Source organism: Hydra viridissima, unplaced genomic scaffold, assembly GCF_058129835.1.
Source record: "Hydra viridissima isolate aposymbiotic clone 2 unplaced genomic scaffold, HvirCarnegie_v1 scaffold_11, whole genome shotgun sequence".
NCBI classification, from domain to species: domain Eukaryota; kingdom Metazoa; phylum Cnidaria; class Hydrozoa; order Anthoathecata; family Hydridae; genus Hydra; species Hydra viridissima.
The window spans coordinates 12655650-12675875 of NW_028324310.1; the positions used below are offsets into that span (position 1 = coordinate 12655650).

A 20226-nucleotide genomic window follows, 5' to 3' on the forward strand; every position below is an offset into this window, starting at 1 on the left:
AGTAGGAATTATAGGAAAATTATTGATAATTTATCTTCAAGCTTTAAGTTATAGAAAAAATTTTTTCTTATTATTAAAAAAAGTAATATCTCATTAGTTAAATATCAATAAGATATAAATTACTTAAAACTTCATTTTGTGGGTTATTCTGTCGCTATAATGTTTAGGGACAGTAAAAAAAAAAGGGTAAATATTTACAACAATTTTTACTGATGTATATAGGTATTAAAGTCTTTTTACTTTATGAAAATTGAAGGAAAAAAATTTTTCTTTAAAAAATTTCTATCAATGGCAACTTGTTAGCAAGTAAGTTTAAAAAAAAAGAATTAAAAACAATATAATTTTTGACAAATATTAAAATTGTTTCAACAATTTTAGCTTAAATAATGAAACACTTTACTAACAAGTCAAGCGTAGTAAAAATAAACTAAGTTATGCGAAACTGCACTCAAAAGTTTTTCTGAATCTTCATCGATATCCTTTTGTTTTTTAGTCATTGGGAGATATTCTAAAAAATTCTAAAAAAGCTGATGTGATAGGATTAAGCAATCCCTGCATTTAACAAGAAGATTACTTTCTTTTCTGATCCGATTTACTCAGTGTATTTGATTGACAGATGAGTTTTAGTTTAATGCTTCAACTTGTGAGTTTCACATGCTAAAAACTTTCATAATTGCCATTGGCGTTAAAGACCATGACACCTAGGTGATTGTTGAAACTTCACAAAAATTATCTTAAGCTTTCTTTTTATTTTCCAATCATTCATCTCAAATTTATTTGCATGTTCCTGAAATGCTTCTGGAGTTTGTAATTTATTACATGCTGATGTATATTAACAGGTGTTACAACTGAGTTGTACCTTTTTAATACCGTTTGTTTTACCTTTTTTTTTGTTTTTTTTTTCATGTAGAGTTTGTTGCTCTAAAAAATGACAGTATCATTTCAACTGGGTAGATAAATACTGAAAAAAACTGTAATACAAAGTATAAATTACAATGTGATCATAAGCTTCTAAAATTAATTTTGATCTATTTAAAATTAACTTATGTGTATCTAAAAAAAGAACTTTTGTAATTCTTCTTCCCAAAATGTTATTATAATTAAATTGACACTTACGTGGAATTTCGAAGATAAAAAAAGTCAATTTTTGTATAAAATTCTCAGAGAATACTTTACCATAAAGGTTTTAGTTTTCAACAAGTCAGTTGAGTTCAGAGCATATTTCAACATGTGACTATGCATTTCATTAGTAATTCTAATAATACCAATTCTAGAATTTACTGGATTCACACAGATTTAATTTCTTTCTTCCATATTTGAGATTAAAACACTTTTATGGGTTCAATCACATTTCTTCATCTTAAAATGTAGAATAATTTTTGATTCTTGTCTCATCAGTTTAATTTTACCAGTTCTTATTGATTGCCAGAGTCAAAAAGAATGTTTTAAATATGCTTTGTTATTTAGAAGATGGAAAAAGCTTTTGTTTATTGTTAAGAATAATTTCTATTTTTAACTCTGCAAAGTTCTTAAAAGTTATTATAGTTTTATAAGAAGTATATATTTTTTGCATGTTCCAGGACACAGTGTTTTTACTTTCTCACTTGGATGGTTGATAATTTCTACTATTTTTACATTGTTCGATTTACCTTTTTTACATTTACCATCCATATTGGCTTTTTTTCTCTCTTCCTACTCTTCTCTTTAGATTTTGTGCAGCATCAGTCATTTCTACAGCAGCTACTTTTCTTTTGATATCTCCACATGACTGCTGCTTACTCAAAGCTCTAAAATTGACCTTAATTTTTAAGATAATGATGTATTCAGAAAAATACTGAATAAAGTATATTGAAAAAATATTAACCAATGAGTTACTTCAAAACTCATTTGAATTCTTTATTGTTGACCCAAAATGTCTCTGCCTTGTTTATGTTTTTAAAAAAGTATTACATATAAAAAAAATTTTGGCTGTGATGGATAAAAGAAGCAAGCTTATCTCACAAGTTCTATCTAAACGGTTTACATCCTATTTAAGAGGTAATTTGGTTTTTATCTTTTTAAATTTTATGATTTAGTGGTGTCCTCTCACAAATAATGTGTCAACTATTTTTACACCCCTTTGTAAAGTATTTGAGTATTGAAGTTTATGTAATATAAAAAACTTAACCTGACATTCTTGTTAGCTTCTAAAGATGCTTTATTTCCTATTTTCATTTTCTTTAAAATTTTAAAGCTCATAAAAAAAGATTTTACAAAGATGTCTCACTGGAGCCTGTTTCAGGTATTCAAATATTTTTTTTCCTCTTCTTTTCATTTTTCTTATCTTTTTTAAAGTAAAAAGATTTTGTAAAAGTTTATTGTTTGACTTTAAAGATGGGTTCTTAATACAGCTTGACAAACGCACGATCAAGACACCACTTCGAAAACCTCTGTTGGCACCTTGTGAACCACTGGGTATTGCAATTGTGAATGAATGGCATATGCAAGATGCTGAAATTAACTCCAGTGCTATGCCACTGGTGAGAAATAGACATCTGAGATCAAAGTTTTTAATTTTTAGAATTTTGTTTTTTAATTTATTGAAAGTAAGAGGCTGCAGAAGGCATCACATAATTGATGTCTATTAATGTGTGTACATCACATTATTATATAACATCACATAATTGATATCTATTAATGTTTGCGTAGCTGTGCTTGATGTCTATTCTTGTGTACATGACTGATCTTTTGATCTTTACAATTAGTTCTAATTGCCATTTTAAAAAATACATCTATGGCATTTTTTATTACATTCAAACTTTTAAAGTTTCAAATCAAAACAATTCATTTATTCAAAAAGTTTTGAAAAGTTTTAAGGTTTATTTTGTTTAGATAATCTATAATTCTTATTTTGACAACTTTTCTTATTTTTAGACAATGATATGCAACACGGCTATTGATAATCCAACTGGTGTGACAAAGCTTGAGTTAATTAATGGAATGTTAAGATATTTTGAGACTGATACCATCTGGTAATTTTTCAATTTTGATAAAACTGATGACTCAATTTTATTTTTATTTTTATTTCATTTTTTTTTTTTTGTATTTTATAATATTTGCTATTCAAAAAAATCAATCATAAATATTCTAACTCATTTGTAATATAAAAAAGGGGTTTTAAAGAAATTTGAGCAAGTCACATTTTAAATTTTTATTGGTATTTCAAATTATAACAAATTAAAAGCAGATTTCTCTTTCTTTTTATTTCTATATATAATTTTTTTTTTTGTAAATAAATTTAAAATTTAGTGCATTAGCAGAGGACCCTGAAGAGCTAACTGAACTTCAGGCAAAAGAATGGATCCCCATCATAGAGTGGTTTTCTAAATGGTTTTGCTTTTATTTCCAGAATTGTTTTGTTATTTTTTTATTTTTTGGCTTTCATTAACAACCATTATTACTTATATTACATTATCTAGTATATTATTTAATAAATGATATATAATATAATATGTATGTATGTATGTATGTATGTATGTATGTATGTATGTATGTATGTATGTATGTATGTATGTATGTATGTATGTATGTATGTATGTATGTATGTATGTATGTATCTATATATGTATGTATGTATGTATGTATGTATGTATGTATGTATGTATGTATGTATGTATGTATGTATGTATGTATGTATGTATGTATGTATGTATGTAGGGGAGAACTTGCACCCTTGATCCGTATGCACCTTTGATCCTACAGCATTATCTTTATACTTACATAAGTTATTAAAAATGGCTGATAGCCATCGTGTTATAAATACTGAATCTACAAATTTTATTGTGTTTTGGTAAGAAAATAGGCCATTGTTAAAGTTGTTTCTAAAAAGTTTTATTTTGGCGGTAAAAAGTATTTTTTTTTACTTTTACAAGGAACCTCACATCTTTAACATTTGCTTGTGTTTAGTAATTTTGTTTATACCATTTTGTAACTAAAGTATTCACCTCTTCTATGGTTGTTTTTGTTATGTTGTAAAACCATCTAATATAATAAAAAAGAAATTTTTGTGAAAATGGAGCGGGTTAGCACCCTTGATCCTAATGCGTTTATGCACCATTGATCCTATGATCAAAGGTGCATACACAGAAAAAGAAAATAACAAAATGTAAAAACTATAGTAACATGAACATTTCTGTACAATATGTCATATTGTATTTTAGTAATTTTTTTTAGGATAAAGCCTTTTGATAAAGATTTTTATGCTATTTTGTGTTTATTTTTGTTCTTATAATATCATTTTGTATTCATATATATATATATATATATATATATATATATATATATATATATATATATATATATATATATATATATATATATATATATATATATATATATATATATATATATATATATATATATATATATATATATATATATATAATTTATGTGTGTGTATAAAATCTTTGTTTATTGCTGGTAAAGGAGACAAGCAAGTTGGAAGGATAACTTCAGCAGAAAGAGGGATGTTGGTAACAGTTTGTTGTGCAGTTAATGCAATAGGAAACTCAATCCCTCCGTTTTTTATTTTTCCAAGAGTTCATTTCAAAGGAAGCATGATAAATGGTGGTCCACCTGGATGTGTTGGGGTTGCAAATCCTTCTGGCTGGATGAATGTTGCAACATTTTTAGAATGGATGAAACATTTTATACAAAATGTGAAATGTTCACCAGTTAATCCAGTGCTTTTACTTCTTGACAATCATGAGAGCCATGTTTCAATTTCATGTTTAGATTTAGCAAAAAAAAAAGGCATAACAATGCTATCCTTTCCACCACATTGTAGTCACAAGCTGCAACCATTGGATCAGTCAGTGTATGGGCCACTGAAACATTATTACAATGCAGCCTGTGATGATTGGGTTGTATCTAATCCAAGACCAATGACCATATATGATATAGCTGCAGTTACAAGTAAAGCTTATGCACAAGCCTTTACTCCATCTAACATTTCTGCAGGATTTGCTGTGGCAGGAATTGAACCCTTTAATCCTAACATATTTTCTGATAATGAGTTTTTGGCTTCATCTTTGACAGACCGTCCAGAACCAGTCACTACTAATTCATTTCAAGATGTTGTTGATTCAGCTTCTGCTAAATTTAATGTCCCAACCTTTAATCATTCAATGTCAAGTCTGCCATCAGACTCACCTTCTAGTTTATTGCCTACTCAGTTTCTAAAAATAACTGACTCTGGGAGTCAACTGTCCAGTGTTACTATTAATATTGCTCATTAAGCAAGTTTAGAAAAAATCAAGCCATTTCCAAAAGCTGGATCAAGAAAGTCTTCTAAAAGATATAAGCGTCAGCGCACCCTAATACTCACTGATACTCCTGTTTGAAATGAACTAAATAGACTTCAGGAAATGAAAAAAAAAAGTCAGTCTAAAAAGACAATAAATCAGAAAGCTTTATGCCAAAAAAAAATCTTCATGACAAGAAAAAGAAAACTTGATGTCGAAAATTATGAAAGAAAAAATGATAATATTTTAATCAGCTATAACAGTGACAGTGATATATTAGAATCTACTCAAGGATATTGTAAAGAAGTAATTTCTTACTTTAATAACTGAGGAAACAGAGCCTCAGTAAAAAGAAAACATTTTTTATCATTGATTTTTCTTTTTTCGTTGCATTAATTTTTTTCTTTCATTGATTTTGCTTAAAGTTGTAATAAAATTTATAAAAAGTTAAATGGTTTTTAATATAGACATTGTTTGAATGACTTAAAAACAATTTTTACACATTCACGGTATAAATTTGGATTCGGATCAAGTATACAAAAATAGGATCAAGGGTGCATATATGTAGGATCAAGGGAGCATACCAGTATGCACCCTTGATCCCAATTGAGTGTTATTAATTTTTATTATTTTTAATTTATTTTAAATATTTTGGTCAGTAAATGATTATTAAATTATAATAAAATATAAAGTTTGCTATCATTTACTGTTAATTTAGAGGTTAAAGTGAAAACATATATTCAGTAAATTGGCCGGATAGATTTTTAGGATCATGGGTGCATACTCTCCCCTATGTATCTATGTATGTATCTATGTATGTATCTATGTATGTATCTATGTATGTATCTATGTATTTAATTATTAGAAATGAGAAAATCAGGTTTATGATCATCAATCATTTGTTTTAAACATTACAGTTTTTAATGTAATCATATATAAGTTGTTAGCTATAGAATTACCCAAAAAATGGTTTTGTAAAGCATATTTGATTTTTTTACGGTTAAAATTTTTATCTGCACCATATTACATTCAAACCATCAGCTCTCTTAAAATAAATAACCATGGAAAGTTCCCAAATTTGATTTTAAAAATATTTGATATAAAAAAGCTCATTTACAAAGAATTAATTTTATTTTAGGCACGGAGTGTCAGTTGTGTCCTCTTCAAACTTCTTCGGATTAAGCCAACCTCAGGAGACACTTGCCAAACTGCGAGATTATCTGATGAACTTAAACCAGTGGCAAATTTATGGTATAAATTACTATAATTAAATATTTAGATTAATATAAGTTAATATAAATTCTTTATATATTCAATCTGAAATTATTTGATGTGTTGAAAAATATTTTTTAATATTGTTTAAGAAAATGCTTACTCATTCAAAATCTGTTGTTTAGAATCATTTTAATTTCACATCAAAGATGAAGAAAAGTCAAATGCACTTAAATAATTCTATTGTTTAGAATAGACAGATTAGTAGCGATTAGATTACTATTATCTCTTAACACGCTAATATCTCTTTAAACACATAAATATCTCTTTAAACAAACTAATCTCTTAATGCACAAATATCTCTTTTAATGTTTAACCAAATGTTTAACCTGGTTTTTTTAATTTTAATTCTTTTACTTTTATCCAATTAAATCATTTGCTTTCTCTATTTACCAGTAATCATAAAGTTTATAATTTTACATAAATTATACATAACTTAAAATAATTAGATTTTAAAAACTATTTCAGCATAGTATCAACTGATGACTTTACATTCAGTTTCGATGTGGTTTCATATGACAACTTAAGATTAATTTAATGCATTTATCAGTGTCATTAAATTAATAGTTAATATTTCCAATATTGTATAAACATTATAAACACTATTTCAAATGTTTATATCGTTGTTTCATAATTCTCAACATCCTGGTTTTAAGTGAGGGCACAATACAAACTTCTATTAATATTTATATTTGTATTGTACTCTCCTCTGTTAAACTAGAACATTTAGTAACCTACGTAAAGCAACCAGAATAAATTTTTCCTTTATATTTTATTTTTAAAACTTTATACGCTGAGTGATTTCATGCAATTTTGCTACAACTATTTTAGTTTCAACTTTTATTTAACATTAAAAAAGCCCTTTTTTCTTTCAATGGCAATGAAGTAGTAATGCACAACCGGCTGAGTAAAATAGCAAAAAATGTCAGCTCAGGATCTTTTAAAGGCTAGAATTGAATTTTTGAACTAAATAGAAGAAAAGAATTTAAAAAAAGAGACTTTTTGTTCAATAAAAAAAACACACACAAACAGCTTTGTATTTTTGAAATCTGTTTTACGTCTTATAGCCTAGAGAATTTGGTTTTTTAAATATTTTTGAAATATTAATGGTCTGTTTTTATAAAATTAGTTTTCTTCTGTACAAATAAATTAATAGTTAGACAGGCTCTTTGTATTTTAATTCATAGTACAATAATATATTTAAGATATATTTTATTTCAGTACCAAAGAACCTCCTCAAAACTTATTACAATTACCAATTTGTTATGATTACAAAGACATTTAAATGAATATATTCAATTCCATTATTCGTATTAATATCATTTAATGTAGAGTTGTTCTTTATATAACTTGGGTCACTTGAATATATGATAAAAAAAAAAAGCTTTTTATATTAGTTGTTTGCATGTAAAGAATGAAAATTAATTTTAGGACTACAATCAGCAGTTGAAATCACAAAGTCTTTTATTCTACCTCTGGTTGTTTCTCAGAATCATATTAGTGTTGAAAAGGCTATATACTTATCACGGCTAGAAGTTGAGCATCAGGTTCATAAAGATTTTTTTTTTTAAATATTCAGTATTTTACTTTGTTTTTCTTCTTCTTATGGTCATAGTAAAAGGTAAGCATTCTTTTGTTTAGATATTAAAATGGGGCAATGTTGAGTTTGCTCACGAATTGGAAAAACAAAATCAAACTGCCATTCTTGCAGCTGGAATGTTATTTTATCATCTTACAACTGGATTACCAGACCACCAGGAAACATAAGAATGAATTTTCATAAATAAAATTTCAGGCGATAATGTGAGGTTTATGAGCCATTAATTCTTACATGCACCTGTTCCCTGCAGCAATTCCAGTAGAAAAAAAGACAAAAACTGCAAATGGAATATTTTAGTTATTTTTAAATTTTTGCAATTTGACAAAAAATCAGTAAACAGTAGTTTTGATCTTCTGTTTTTTGGTCGCCTTTTTTTTTTTTTATTCTACTAATTTTAATAAAAAAATAAAAGCAATTAAATCTTCTTTTTTTTTGTACCTGTTTTAGGCTTTTTTTTTATTTTTACCTAGTATGACTAAGCTATTTTAATAGGCTATGCTTATTTAATTTGAGATATAATACATATTTTTACCTAGTATGACTAAGCTATTTTAATAGGCTATGCTTATTTAATTTGAGATATAATACATATTGAATTTATAATTTATGCTTTAAAAAATTTTTGAAGCAGGCTGTACTTATGGGTTTTTTTATGCAGGGTACTTATTTTTAAAAAATGATAACATTGCTAGTACAAGATCAAGCTTCATTGGAATAAAATACAATGCAAGCTCCAGATATTGCTTCTCCAATTAGTTTTGGTAAAAGAGATTTAAGAATTCTACTTTAGAATCTGTTATATTTGAATTTTGCAAAAGGATAGTCTGCTTTCTTAACTAACTTTCTGTATTTTATATTTTGAATTTTAGTTTCTTTTGCTAAACACAGTTTTAAATAAAGTTGTTCATGTATATTTTTATCATAGCTCATGCATCTGCAAGTCGAATATTATTAGTGACTTATGGAGTGTCATCAGCCACTGTCTCTCTTCTGCCTTCAAAGTATCACTCTGAGTTAACTCTTAATTGGTCAAAAGTTATTGAACAAAAACAGGTAGTTTGCTACTGTTTTCCAACTATATATTTAAGCATAAGGTTTTTTAGGCCTTGTTTGAGGAGTTAAAAGGTGTACTTCATAAGTTAATGTTTTGACTCAAACTTTATTTGCAGCCATGTTAAAACAGGCTGAAAGTATTGTAAACAAACTATAAAAAAATGCGTATTCATTTTACCTTTGTGTTGAGTGAGAAACTAATTAGAAAATTAGAAAATTTCTCTCTAAGATTTAAAGTTTCTAAATCATTTCTATCAGATGTACAATAGTTTTTTGTTTTTTTTTGTTTTTTTCTCATATTTTTTTTATTTATGACAACTTCATGAAAAAGACTTTCTATTGTTAAATGAAGCTTCATTCTAAACCCAGCATGAAGATTAAAGAATAAGGCTCGTGTGCTTTTAATGGTATGTTTCATAAGTATCATTCCTATATGTTTATACGTATCATTCCTATATGCTTCTTTAGATTTGGAGGATATTGACATCACAGTTTATTTCTGACACTTTCTTCGATTCTGTTTGCACATGCATTCTGGTTTATAATCTTTTGGTGCTTGAAAGAAGATGGGGAACAAGAAAGTTTCTTGTAAGATTACTTAAAGGGAGTACTTTAAATGTTGTACAATTGAACTTCCTCTGTCGTTTTTAATTATGTTGATTTTGTTGCATGTAGAACAAATGTTATAGAGGAAATATATATTTTAGAGAACAAAGCAAAAAACTTAATAGAAATTGTTGATATATGCGGAATTTTTAGCCTAATGTGCACCAATCAAAATTATGTGCACCAATTAAAATTATATTTATAAAATCACCTATATTATATAATCAACTATATATATATATGCTTTTTTTTAATAAATAAATAGCATATACACATACACATACACATACACACACACACAAATTGGTATATAAAAAAAAGGTAAAATAGTATAGTTGTTATATTGAGATGTTTAGCGTTATGTATTTATGTGTTTTGATCATTTTATGTTATTTAGTCGCTCTTACTTTCCGTGTGGTCACTTTCACTTGGATTAAACTTCATCGCTTATAAACTACAATTATTTGATGACTTTGTTCCAAATATGGATGTTGTTCCAAACGGACTGTATCCTTTCAATTTTATATTGATTGTTGAACCAACAACTTAAACTAAAGTTTTAAACAAAAAATTGGATGTAAATTTTAAATTTTAATATATCATAATAATAATGATGATGATAATATAATAATAATAATAATAATAATAATAATAATAATAATAATAATAATAATAATAATAATAATAATAATAATAATAATAATAATAATAATAATAATAATAATAATAATAACAATAATAATAGTGGTAATAATAATGATAATGATGATAATAATATAAAAATAAGTACTGTATTTCTGTAATCCACTGTACCTTTTTTTTTTTAACTATGCTATAAGTTTTGGACCGATATTTGCTCTGCTAGTATTTTATCATAAAGATATACCAAGTGGAAACCAGAAAAGTTATTTGGGTTTTTTGTTCACACGGAAGATGTTTGTTTATACTCTTGCACTACAGGTATTGTAAATGCTAAAATATAGAAAATATTAGTTTAAGAAGTTTGAAAACTCATAGAAATGTAAAAATCATTCAAATTTTTTTAAAGTCAAATATAAAGGACTGAGTTTTCTATTTTTGATCTTACCGATTATTTGGTTAAAGTTCCATTAAAGTTCCATTAAAGTTCCATTAAAGTTCCATTAAAATTCCATTAAAGTTCAATTAAAATTCCATTAAAGTTCCATTCAAAGTTTTTTGTTTTTTTTGTGTGTGTGAATTAGATTTGCAAAACTAGAAGGAGTCTTCTTGCGTCTGCTATTGGAATCGTAAGTAATTTTACAAATATTTTTTTGTTAAGATATTAAGCTGGAAGTTTATATCACACATTTTATCAAGTAAAATCGCATAAAATCCGTTTTACTCTGTGTTTCTCACTTGTTAAATGTTACTTTATACAGAATAGTTTTTGATGGTTACTGAGTTAATTGTCGTACTTCGTTTTTTATTGCCAGTTATCAGGGTTGATATATCGGTGGAATATTTTTAAGATCCAAAGATGGCGTCTTATTCCTGAATTTATACCCTCATCTTTGGACTCTTTTTTCTCCTATATTCTTCCAAGAGAGAAAAAGTCGCCCACATTCAAACGAGTTCTTATAGGAGCTACTCCTGAAATCCATGATGATATATTATATGAACATCTGACACGAAGAAACGTGAGTTCTTTGTATTTTTTTCTTTTACGCTCGTAGTTTACGACACCTACTTGCGGTACCTTCAGCTAGCAGAAAAATCAGTACTAAGGGGTTGTTTATATGGACAAAGGCTAGCCCATTTGCCGAGATCTGGGCAAAAAACAGTGAGATCTTACTTGCTGGGCTAGCTCTCTTAATCATATAAACGCAAAATAAAATTAAGTTGAAATAAGGGCAACGTCGAAATCTTGGTAAACGGGCTAGCCCTGCAAACGAACTAGCCCGCTTTTCATATAAACAGCCCCTTAGTATCAGCAAAAGCATTTGTTTTATTTTCGTATTTGTAAATAAAGTGAATAAGTGTTAGATGTAATTTAACTGTACTAATCCACCATATAAAACCTGACTTGTATGCTTTTTTCCTCTGGTTGAGTTTTCATTTCTAACGATTATAAAATGATAAATTGTTGAAACATGGATTTAAAAATAATTAAAACATAAAAATAGGCATGGCCCTGTCTTTTAATTTGTTACCGAAAGGTTTCTGTTTGAGTACATCAATTTTAGAGTAATTATTAATTGCGTATTTTTTGTAATAAACTATTTTCAGAGCGATATCGTAAAATGTGAAAAATAAAATTGGTTTAGGTTGCTAGAAATCATTTATCATTTGCTCAGTTACCCCAACACCAACAGCAACCAGAGACATCAAATATTAACGAAGGAGTGCAAACAGCTTCCGAAGAAAAAGTAATGTTAAAATTTTTTGTCGGGTTCTGTTAATCATCCAACATTCATGTTTAGTATAAATAATAAATATAGTAAATATTGAAGTATTATTTAAAACATTTAATCTAAATTAAGTTATTTTAATTTTATTTTTTTACTTTTTGATATATATTATTATTATTATTGTTATTGTTATTGTTATTGTTATTATTATTATTATTATTATTATTATTATTTTTATTATTAATATTATTATTATTATTATTATTATTATTATTATTATTATTATTATTATTATTATTATTATTATTGTTATTATTATTGTTATTACTATTATTATTATTATTATTATTATTATTATTATTATTATTATTATTATTATTATTATTATTATTATTATTATTATTATTATTATTATTATTATTATTATTATTATTATTATTGTTATTATTATTATTGTTATTATTATTATTATTATTATTATTATTATTATTATTGTTATTATTATTATTGTTATTAATAATGTTATTATTATTATTATTATTATTATTATTATTATTATTATTATTATTATTATTATTATTATTATTATTATTATTATTATTATCATTATTATTATTATTTTTATTTATTTTCATCTTTTCTTTATTTTAGATTAAAACCCTTGTAGATATGGGGTTTAAACGTGAAGCTGTTGTTAATGCTCTTTCAAGTTCTAATGGAGATTTACAAACTGCAACCAGCATCCTTTTATCTCCTTCCTCCTAATGTTTTTATCTCTCTAAATAATAAAAATAAACACTATCAGACGGTGATACTTAAAATATCATTGAAACTCTTGCTATGGTTCTTGCTGTTTTCTTTTCTTAATATTAAAATCTTACATTTACAATTGTTTTTAAACTTCTGTTGAATTTTTATAGAAAGAAATTGTTTTGCTTTTTTTTTGGCAGAAACTTTCAAAAAAAAAAAGCTTATTCTTGTGAGAATGATAAAAAACACAAAAATCTATTGCAAGATTATGGAAGTAAAACAAAGTTCTAACGAACTAAAAAAAATAACAAATGTAAAATGATGGTTTTCTTAATAATGAAATTTTTTATTTTTTGGATGAGTTATAGATTATTTTAAATTTAAATTGAAATTTGTAAAACGTGAGCACATACGTTCAATTTTCACTTGGCCACTTTTTTTTATACGCTCGCACGAATGAGCTTTCTGTCTTAAATTTTTAAGAAAAAAAAAAGGTAATTTAAGCATTTTTATTAGTGAATTTTATTTCATTCTGACAAAGGTTTTGATTAATTACATTAAGAATGAATAAGTTCAGGCTGTTTTTTCGAAGTTCAGAAATTTGGACAACTATAAATACACCTAAAAGCTAGCTTCATGGATGAGTACACCATGTGAAAGAATACTCCATATAATATAAATATAATCTCCATATTATCATAATAGTATTTGATGATAAATAAATTAAGCTTTAATAGTGAAATGAAAAAAGGTTGGTTTTATTTTTTAAAATTTGTAAGTTTGAACCAAATAACGAAGCACGTTCCGAAATCCTTATCGAATTTATTAAAACTTCTGAAATAATTCCTTAAGATAAACTAGGTGAGCTAAATAGGTATTGTACTGACTTTAATATCGAAAGTGAAAAATAAGCTTAAAAAATATTGTAGAAATTATGAAAAGTTTTTAAAGTACGAAAATAATTGGCTAGGAAAAATTCTCATCGATTACAGTGTGCCTTTTCATCTTAGACCAGGAAGACCAATTAAGGAATGGAAAGATCTTTATGAAAGAAGTAAAAGAGCAAATATTGTAGCTTCAGCTAATGAACACTACGTAGCTCTATTCCCTGCTGCATCAAAAAGTGCTGAAGCAGCAGAAGAAAAAGATTCAGCTTATATTTTGAAAAGAATTTCAAAATGTGTTGATGTAGCACAGATGACAAGAAGTATTGATTACTTGACTCAAACAGCTATGAAACTGGAGGAGGCTCTTGCTCTGAGAACCCAAACTGATTTACAATACCAAATGTTGAGAAACTCAGCCCTTTCTCACAATGTAAAAATATATCCTTGTCTTAATAAGCTTAAGAAGGTGTTCAATTTATTGAAACGTCAACGAAATGCTCCTTACAAAGTATGCTAAATCATATAGGTACTCGGATTGTAAATATGATTGATTTAAGTAAAAGTTATAAAATTTAGATGAACGGAATTTTACAAGTGAAAATTGGGTTTGATGGAGCTTTCAGTCAAAGTATTTACAAGCAGAAATTTGATTGCCATAAGTTTATTGAAGAGTTAAAGCAAGAAGATAGCCTGTTTAGCACAGCAAGTGTACCTCTTCCGTTTAAAGTCGAAAATATTGACTTTGGAAAAATTTTTAATGTTCCTGTTGCCACTTTTGTAGACTCAAATTAGTCAGTTAAAACTCTTCTCAGCAGATTTGAACATTGCTGGTACAGTAATAACTATTAAGGTTACTTTTAAAATTGATATGACCATGTTTGATGGGAAAGTAATAAATTCATTAACTGGCACAAAGTCAACTCATTTCAGTCTTGTAATGTGTGTGGTTCTAAGCCCTTAAACTAGGTATGTCAAGATTACACTGTTGAATAAAATCTTTTGAGTTCATCTTACTTAGGTTATGTAATGGAAAATGATCTCATTGTTGACCAGCCCAAAGTAGGCTTTGGTAGCAGCATTGATGGAAATACTTCGAGAAGAGCATTTGAAAACTCTGAGATTTTCTCTGAAATAACAGGGGTTGAGAAAAACGTTATAAAGAGAATGAATATTGTCCTTTTTACAATATCATCTGGGTACCATATAATTACTGATCAATTTGAAGTTTACTGTACTGATTCAGCTAAAATTATAGCTAACAAGTATGTTGGGTATATAACGCCAGCCAGTATTCGCAAATTCTGATAAATGGTTGCTCCATTTCAAACCAATTCGGTTTGCTGATTGCTCAATACTCTGAGGAAGCTCAGGAAAGCCTAAACAAGCAAATTCGAAATGCAAGGCTGCACCATAGAGCAAAAGTATCAAGAATTAACACAATGAAAGATCAGATGCACTACCTTTTGATTAGATCGGATCCAAAAATCTAAAGCATTTCATTTGTAAAACACAGGAGGTCATCAACTGGAAGAACTTTTTTGCCTCCAGAAGTATTGAACTTGTTAGTAATTTAAACTGTGAAAAGATTTTAATATTCTGATTTTTTTATTTTTATATGTATTTTTTTTTTTTTTATTTTATTTTTTTTTCTTGTAGCGTTTAAGATTTATAACGCGTTTTGTAACGCGTTTTAAGTCTTAAACGCTATACGCATACGCGAGCAATTGTGTATTAATAAAATGTTATATTTGGGGACAAGGAAGTTAAGTTTTTTACTAAAAATAGTATTTACAAATTTTAAAGTCTGCTAACGCGCGTTTTAACGCGTACATGTGCGTTATACGGGTAATTAGTGCACGTGAAAACAATTTTAAGATCCTAATTTGAATTCCTTGACCCCAAAAACCCTTATTTTGATGTAAAGTATATGCTTAATGTACATCTATTTCCCAGTGGGCACAGGAACGTTTTGCAAACGTTTAGTAAACGTTTAATGGTCGGTTGAACGACGAATTTATTGATAAAACGTTTTAAAAACGTTTGATAAACGTTTTGATAAAACTTTTTTTATTATTTGATTTAAAATTTTGCGGGACCTTTGAAAAACCTTTAAAAAACGCTTTTTGAAAACTGTAAACGCCTTTCTACGCATGCGTAATATTAGACAAAAATGAACAACAAAAAAATATGTAAGCATATAAGCAAAGTTAATTTTTGAGGTTTCTCACACACACACACACACACACACATATATATATATATATATATATATATATATATATATATATATATATATATATATATATATATATATATATATATATATATATATATATATATATATATATATATATATATATATATATATGTGTATGTATGTATGTATGTATGTATGTATGTATGTATGTATGTATGTATGTATGTATGTATGTATGTATGTATGTATGTATGTATGTATGTATGTATGTATGTATGTATGTATGTATGTATGTACTAAACAGCCATAACTAAAGTTAAACTACCATCCTCAAATATAAGCAATAAGGAAGCAATTGTAGTTACACTGAAATAGTCAGAACCTATTACAAGGTGAGTTTGAATTATAAAATTTTTTTAATTTTTATTATTAATGTATGTAGCTATTTCTAGGAGGACTGTTCTACTCCAGCTAGAAACAGTTTTACAACCTTTGTACAAGTAAAAACTTTTTTTTTCCCTAATGACATTCATAGGATAATATTTCTATAAAATTATTGAGCAATTACATGTTTTTAGCTTAATAAAAATTCTTTATTACGCAGTATCAATTATTGAGGATTTAAAATATAAAAAAATTACTGTAAATTTTGTAGAATTTTTAGATGATCTAGATTATAGTAGACTACTTAGTTGACAAAAAATAATTTTCTTTTTTTGCATTTGTTTGAATGTAATGATGTAGTATATCACATTTGTTTGCACATAAGAGAAGCAAGTCCATATATTACATTGTAAAAAATTGTTGAATATAAGTTTGTCAAAAAATGTGTTAATTGTTATTTTTCTGTTTTTATTCAATATTTTATCTTGATTAAGTTAAAAAATATGTATGTATTTTTAATAAGTTAAAAATAATATATTATTTATTTTTTTTACAAGTTAAAAAAGACCACTTAAGAAGCTGGAATTGAAAACTTTTAAAGTAATAACTTTTTTTTATTTTTTTCAAATTTAAATTTTTTCAAGTTTTGTTATTAATTATATTACTTTTGTAAACTTATTAACATAATGTTTAAAGTGTGATTTTCCCTCAATAAATTACTTTTATAAATGTGTGTATATGTAACACCCTTTACACAAGCAAGTTAAACGCAGTTTGTAAAGAATTTATGTAGAATTTTTTGTTGTTAAAAGTTTCACAAACAAAATATAATTTGGTGTATAATTTGATAAGAAATCATTTAAACTGAGCTCCTGATAGGATGCATGAAAAATAATGAAAAAAAAAAAAAGAGTACAGAACATGGATGTTTCCTATGGACACAGGAATGTTTGATGTTTGCCGAGTAACAATTTTATAATTAAATCCTTTAAAAAACATTTTAAAAACTTCTTAAATAAATAATAATTTTTACTTCATATAATATTTTTGAAGGACCTATAAAAATGGTTTCACAAACCACAAATATTATATGAAGTAAAACATTCCATGTTCTTGTAAAGAACATGGAATGTTTTACTTCATATAATATTTTTGCAAACATTCCATGTTCTTGTAAAGCGTACACATGTGTAATCATTTAATTACACATGTGTACGCTTTACAAGAACATGGAATGCCTTCATATAAATGCTCTACAAGTTTTTTTAATAAAACTTTTTAAAATATTACTGTTATACACTTTATGATTTTTTATATGGTCATATAAAATTATTTTTATATAATATTATAATATTAATAAAGTAAATTATTATAGTAGAATTATTAATCTATTAATTTGTATTATGGTATTATATAGCTATAATAAAGTACATAGATAACTGCATAGCCTGTATATTTCTTTTGTGATTTTTGTATTTTGATATATATATATATATATATATATATATATATATATATATATATATATATATATATATATATATATATATATATATATATATATATATATACTAGAGTGACATCAGGCGTACTTTTTCTACTTTAACGGGTTTTTTTTCAACTTAAAACAGCAATTTCAAATATTTCAAGTGCGTTTAATAGCGCTATTATGAAATATATATATATATATATATATATATATATATATATATATATATATATATATATATATATATATATATATATATATATATATATATAATTTTTACCATTAAATGTCAAATTTAAATAAAAAAGAAATTAATTTAGAAGATTAGAAAAAGTTTAAAAATTTTAAATAAAAGATGTTTATTTACAATTTATTTAATTGATAAATTGCCTGCCCAAACTAAAACCCTCAGTCAATGTAGCAAGAGTCCTTATATGTTCTAACTATTTATTATAAATTTATTTTTATACATTGATGCTTATTGTGCACTTATATATATATATATATATATATATATATATATATATATATATATATATATATATATATATATATATATATATATATATATATATATATATATATATATATATATATATACATATATATTTAAATATACATATATAATATATATATATATATATATATATATATATATATATATATATATATATATATATATATATATATATATATATATATATAAGAGCAGTTTTTTTGTTGTTTTTTTTTTATTTAATGTATAAAATTTTAAATTTTTTAGTTTTTGTTATACACATTTTATTATAAAGTATTAAAATAAAGTTATTCAATTTTAACAACAATTTAGTGCATTTCTATTAATTTCTAACTTGTAATTTTTGTATTTGTTACTGTAAATTATAGATATAATATAATACAAAGATTTTTGTGCATATGTTCTCAGTAATAAGTAGCAAAGAAATAGTTGCAAGAAAACAATCTCAACCAAATTTAAGTTATTTTTAAAGGGCATTTTTTATAATAAAATTAGTTTTTTTAATTGAATTAAGTTTTTAAACTATATATATATGAAATGTAAATGAGATAAAAATTACTATTTTAGTGTATGGAGAAAAAATGGAAGTAGAAACGGAATTTATTAATTATTTCATTGAACCTAATTTTGATGAGTATTATGAGTATCAAAGGTGCAGACATTGATACAAGCAAATAAATGCAAGGTATGTTTGAGTTAAAAATATTATATAAATAAGTTTTTTAGTAAATGTATGAAGCTATTTCTTTTCATATTTGAATGAAACAGTGCAACATATCACAGTTATTTGCACATAAGAGAAGCAAGTCCTATTACTAAAGTGCAAAAAGTTGCTGAATGTAAGTTTATCAGAGTGTCATCTGGTTTTATTAAACATTTTATGTAAATAAATATTTTTTATCAAGTTTAAAAGTATTTCCAATGTTAATAAATAATATGTAAAGTTTTTTTTTCATCAACTTTTAAAAACTACCCAAGAAGCATCACTTGATTTTATTGATATGAGGAACTTTCATCAGATTTTTTTTTTTATTTTATTACATAATCAAATTATAACATGGTTAAAAAAGTTGTTAAATAAACTAAAAGTAAAGTGTAGAATTTACCATGAGTATAAATGTGTGTTCAAGTAACACCCTTTATATGTGCTAGTTGGAATCCATGAAAGATTCCTAAAATTTTTGTTTTTAGAAACACTGGTGTCACATTCAACAAAGTTCGATTCGGTCGAAAAGTTGAAGATCATTTGAAGAGAGCTCTTGACAGAAAAGCATAACAATTATTTTATTACGTTTTTGTAGGCTTATTTATAAATGTATGCTTTTTTTTGTATGCTTATATTATAAATAAACAGAAAATTAAACTTTTAGAAATTTATTAAATTATCAAAATCTAGGCTGTTGCTCCTAAATTTTCGTTTGTAAAAGATTTTGTTTCTGCATAACATAAGTTATTTACTGAAATAACTTATACTTAAATAAATGCATCTAGGATAATCCTTGAAAAGGTTAAAACGTTTTATTTACACACAATAAAAACCCATAAAAAAACGTTTTCGTAAGAATACGTTTTTCTATGGGTTTTTATTGTGTGTAAATGAAAAACCCTTAAAAAACGTTCAAAAAACGTTTTTAGGAAAACGTCCGGTCACCGTTTCATATGAACGTTCAAAAAACCATTAAAAAACGTTTTCGTGAGACGCTTAGAAAACGTTCAAAAAACGTTTTTAGGAAAACGTCCGGTCACCGTTTCATATAAACGTTCAAAAAACCATTAAAAAACGTTTCACGGGACCTTTAAAAAACGTTTGCAAAACGTTC

General features: G+C 25.7%; 2 protein-coding genes, 1 long non-coding RNA gene and 1 pseudogene across 4 annotated transcripts; all 4 read left to right on the plus strand.

The window, feature by feature from the left end:
* The first annotated feature begins 161 nt into the window (after positions 1-161).
* Positions 162-8491, plus strand: LOC145191643 (ATP synthase mitochondrial F1 complex assembly factor 2-like). Of its 2 annotated transcripts, none has more exons than XM_090066467.1 (8): positions 162-2037; positions 2234-2281; positions 2374-2519; positions 2914-3011; positions 3289-3369; positions 6421-6533; positions 7986-8101; positions 8196-8491. In XM_090066467.1, exons 1-8 carry the CDS (start codon positions 1974-1976, stop codon positions 8319-8321), a joined length of 792 nt encoding a protein of 263 aa, XP_089922593.1. In that variant the 5' UTR covers positions 162-1973; the 3' UTR covers positions 8322-8491. The 2 variants fall into 2 exon arrangements, with proteins under 2 accessions (XP_089922593.1, XP_089922594.1); XM_090066468.1 differs by having other exon boundaries at positions 1911-2037; positions 2391-2519.
* On the plus strand, positions 4426-5532 carry LOC149882244 (uncharacterized; annotated as a pseudogene).
* A 264-nt stretch (positions 8492-8755) lies between the features above and the next one.
* Positions 8756-13430, plus strand: LOC149882245 (ubiquitin-associated domain-containing protein 2-like). The gene is made up of 9 exons (XM_090066465.1): positions 8756-8915; positions 9080-9207; positions 9676-9795; positions 10211-10320; positions 10653-10773; positions 11037-11081; positions 11268-11471; positions 12099-12200; positions 12834-13430. The coding sequence occupies exons 1-9, from the start codon at positions 8879-8881 to the stop codon at positions 12945-12947; spliced, it is 981 nt and encodes a 326-aa protein (XP_089922591.1). The 5' UTR covers positions 8756-8878; the 3' UTR covers positions 12948-13430.
* Positions 13431-16272: 2842 nt separating this feature from the next.
* Positions 16273-19735, plus strand: LOC149882246 (uncharacterized). The gene is made up of 4 exons (XR_016444895.1): positions 16273-16408; positions 16958-17000; positions 18974-19091; positions 19598-19735. It is a non-coding gene; the product is annotated as an uncharacterized LOC149882246 (long non-coding RNA).
* The last annotated feature ends 491 nt before the right edge of the window (positions 19736-20226 follow it).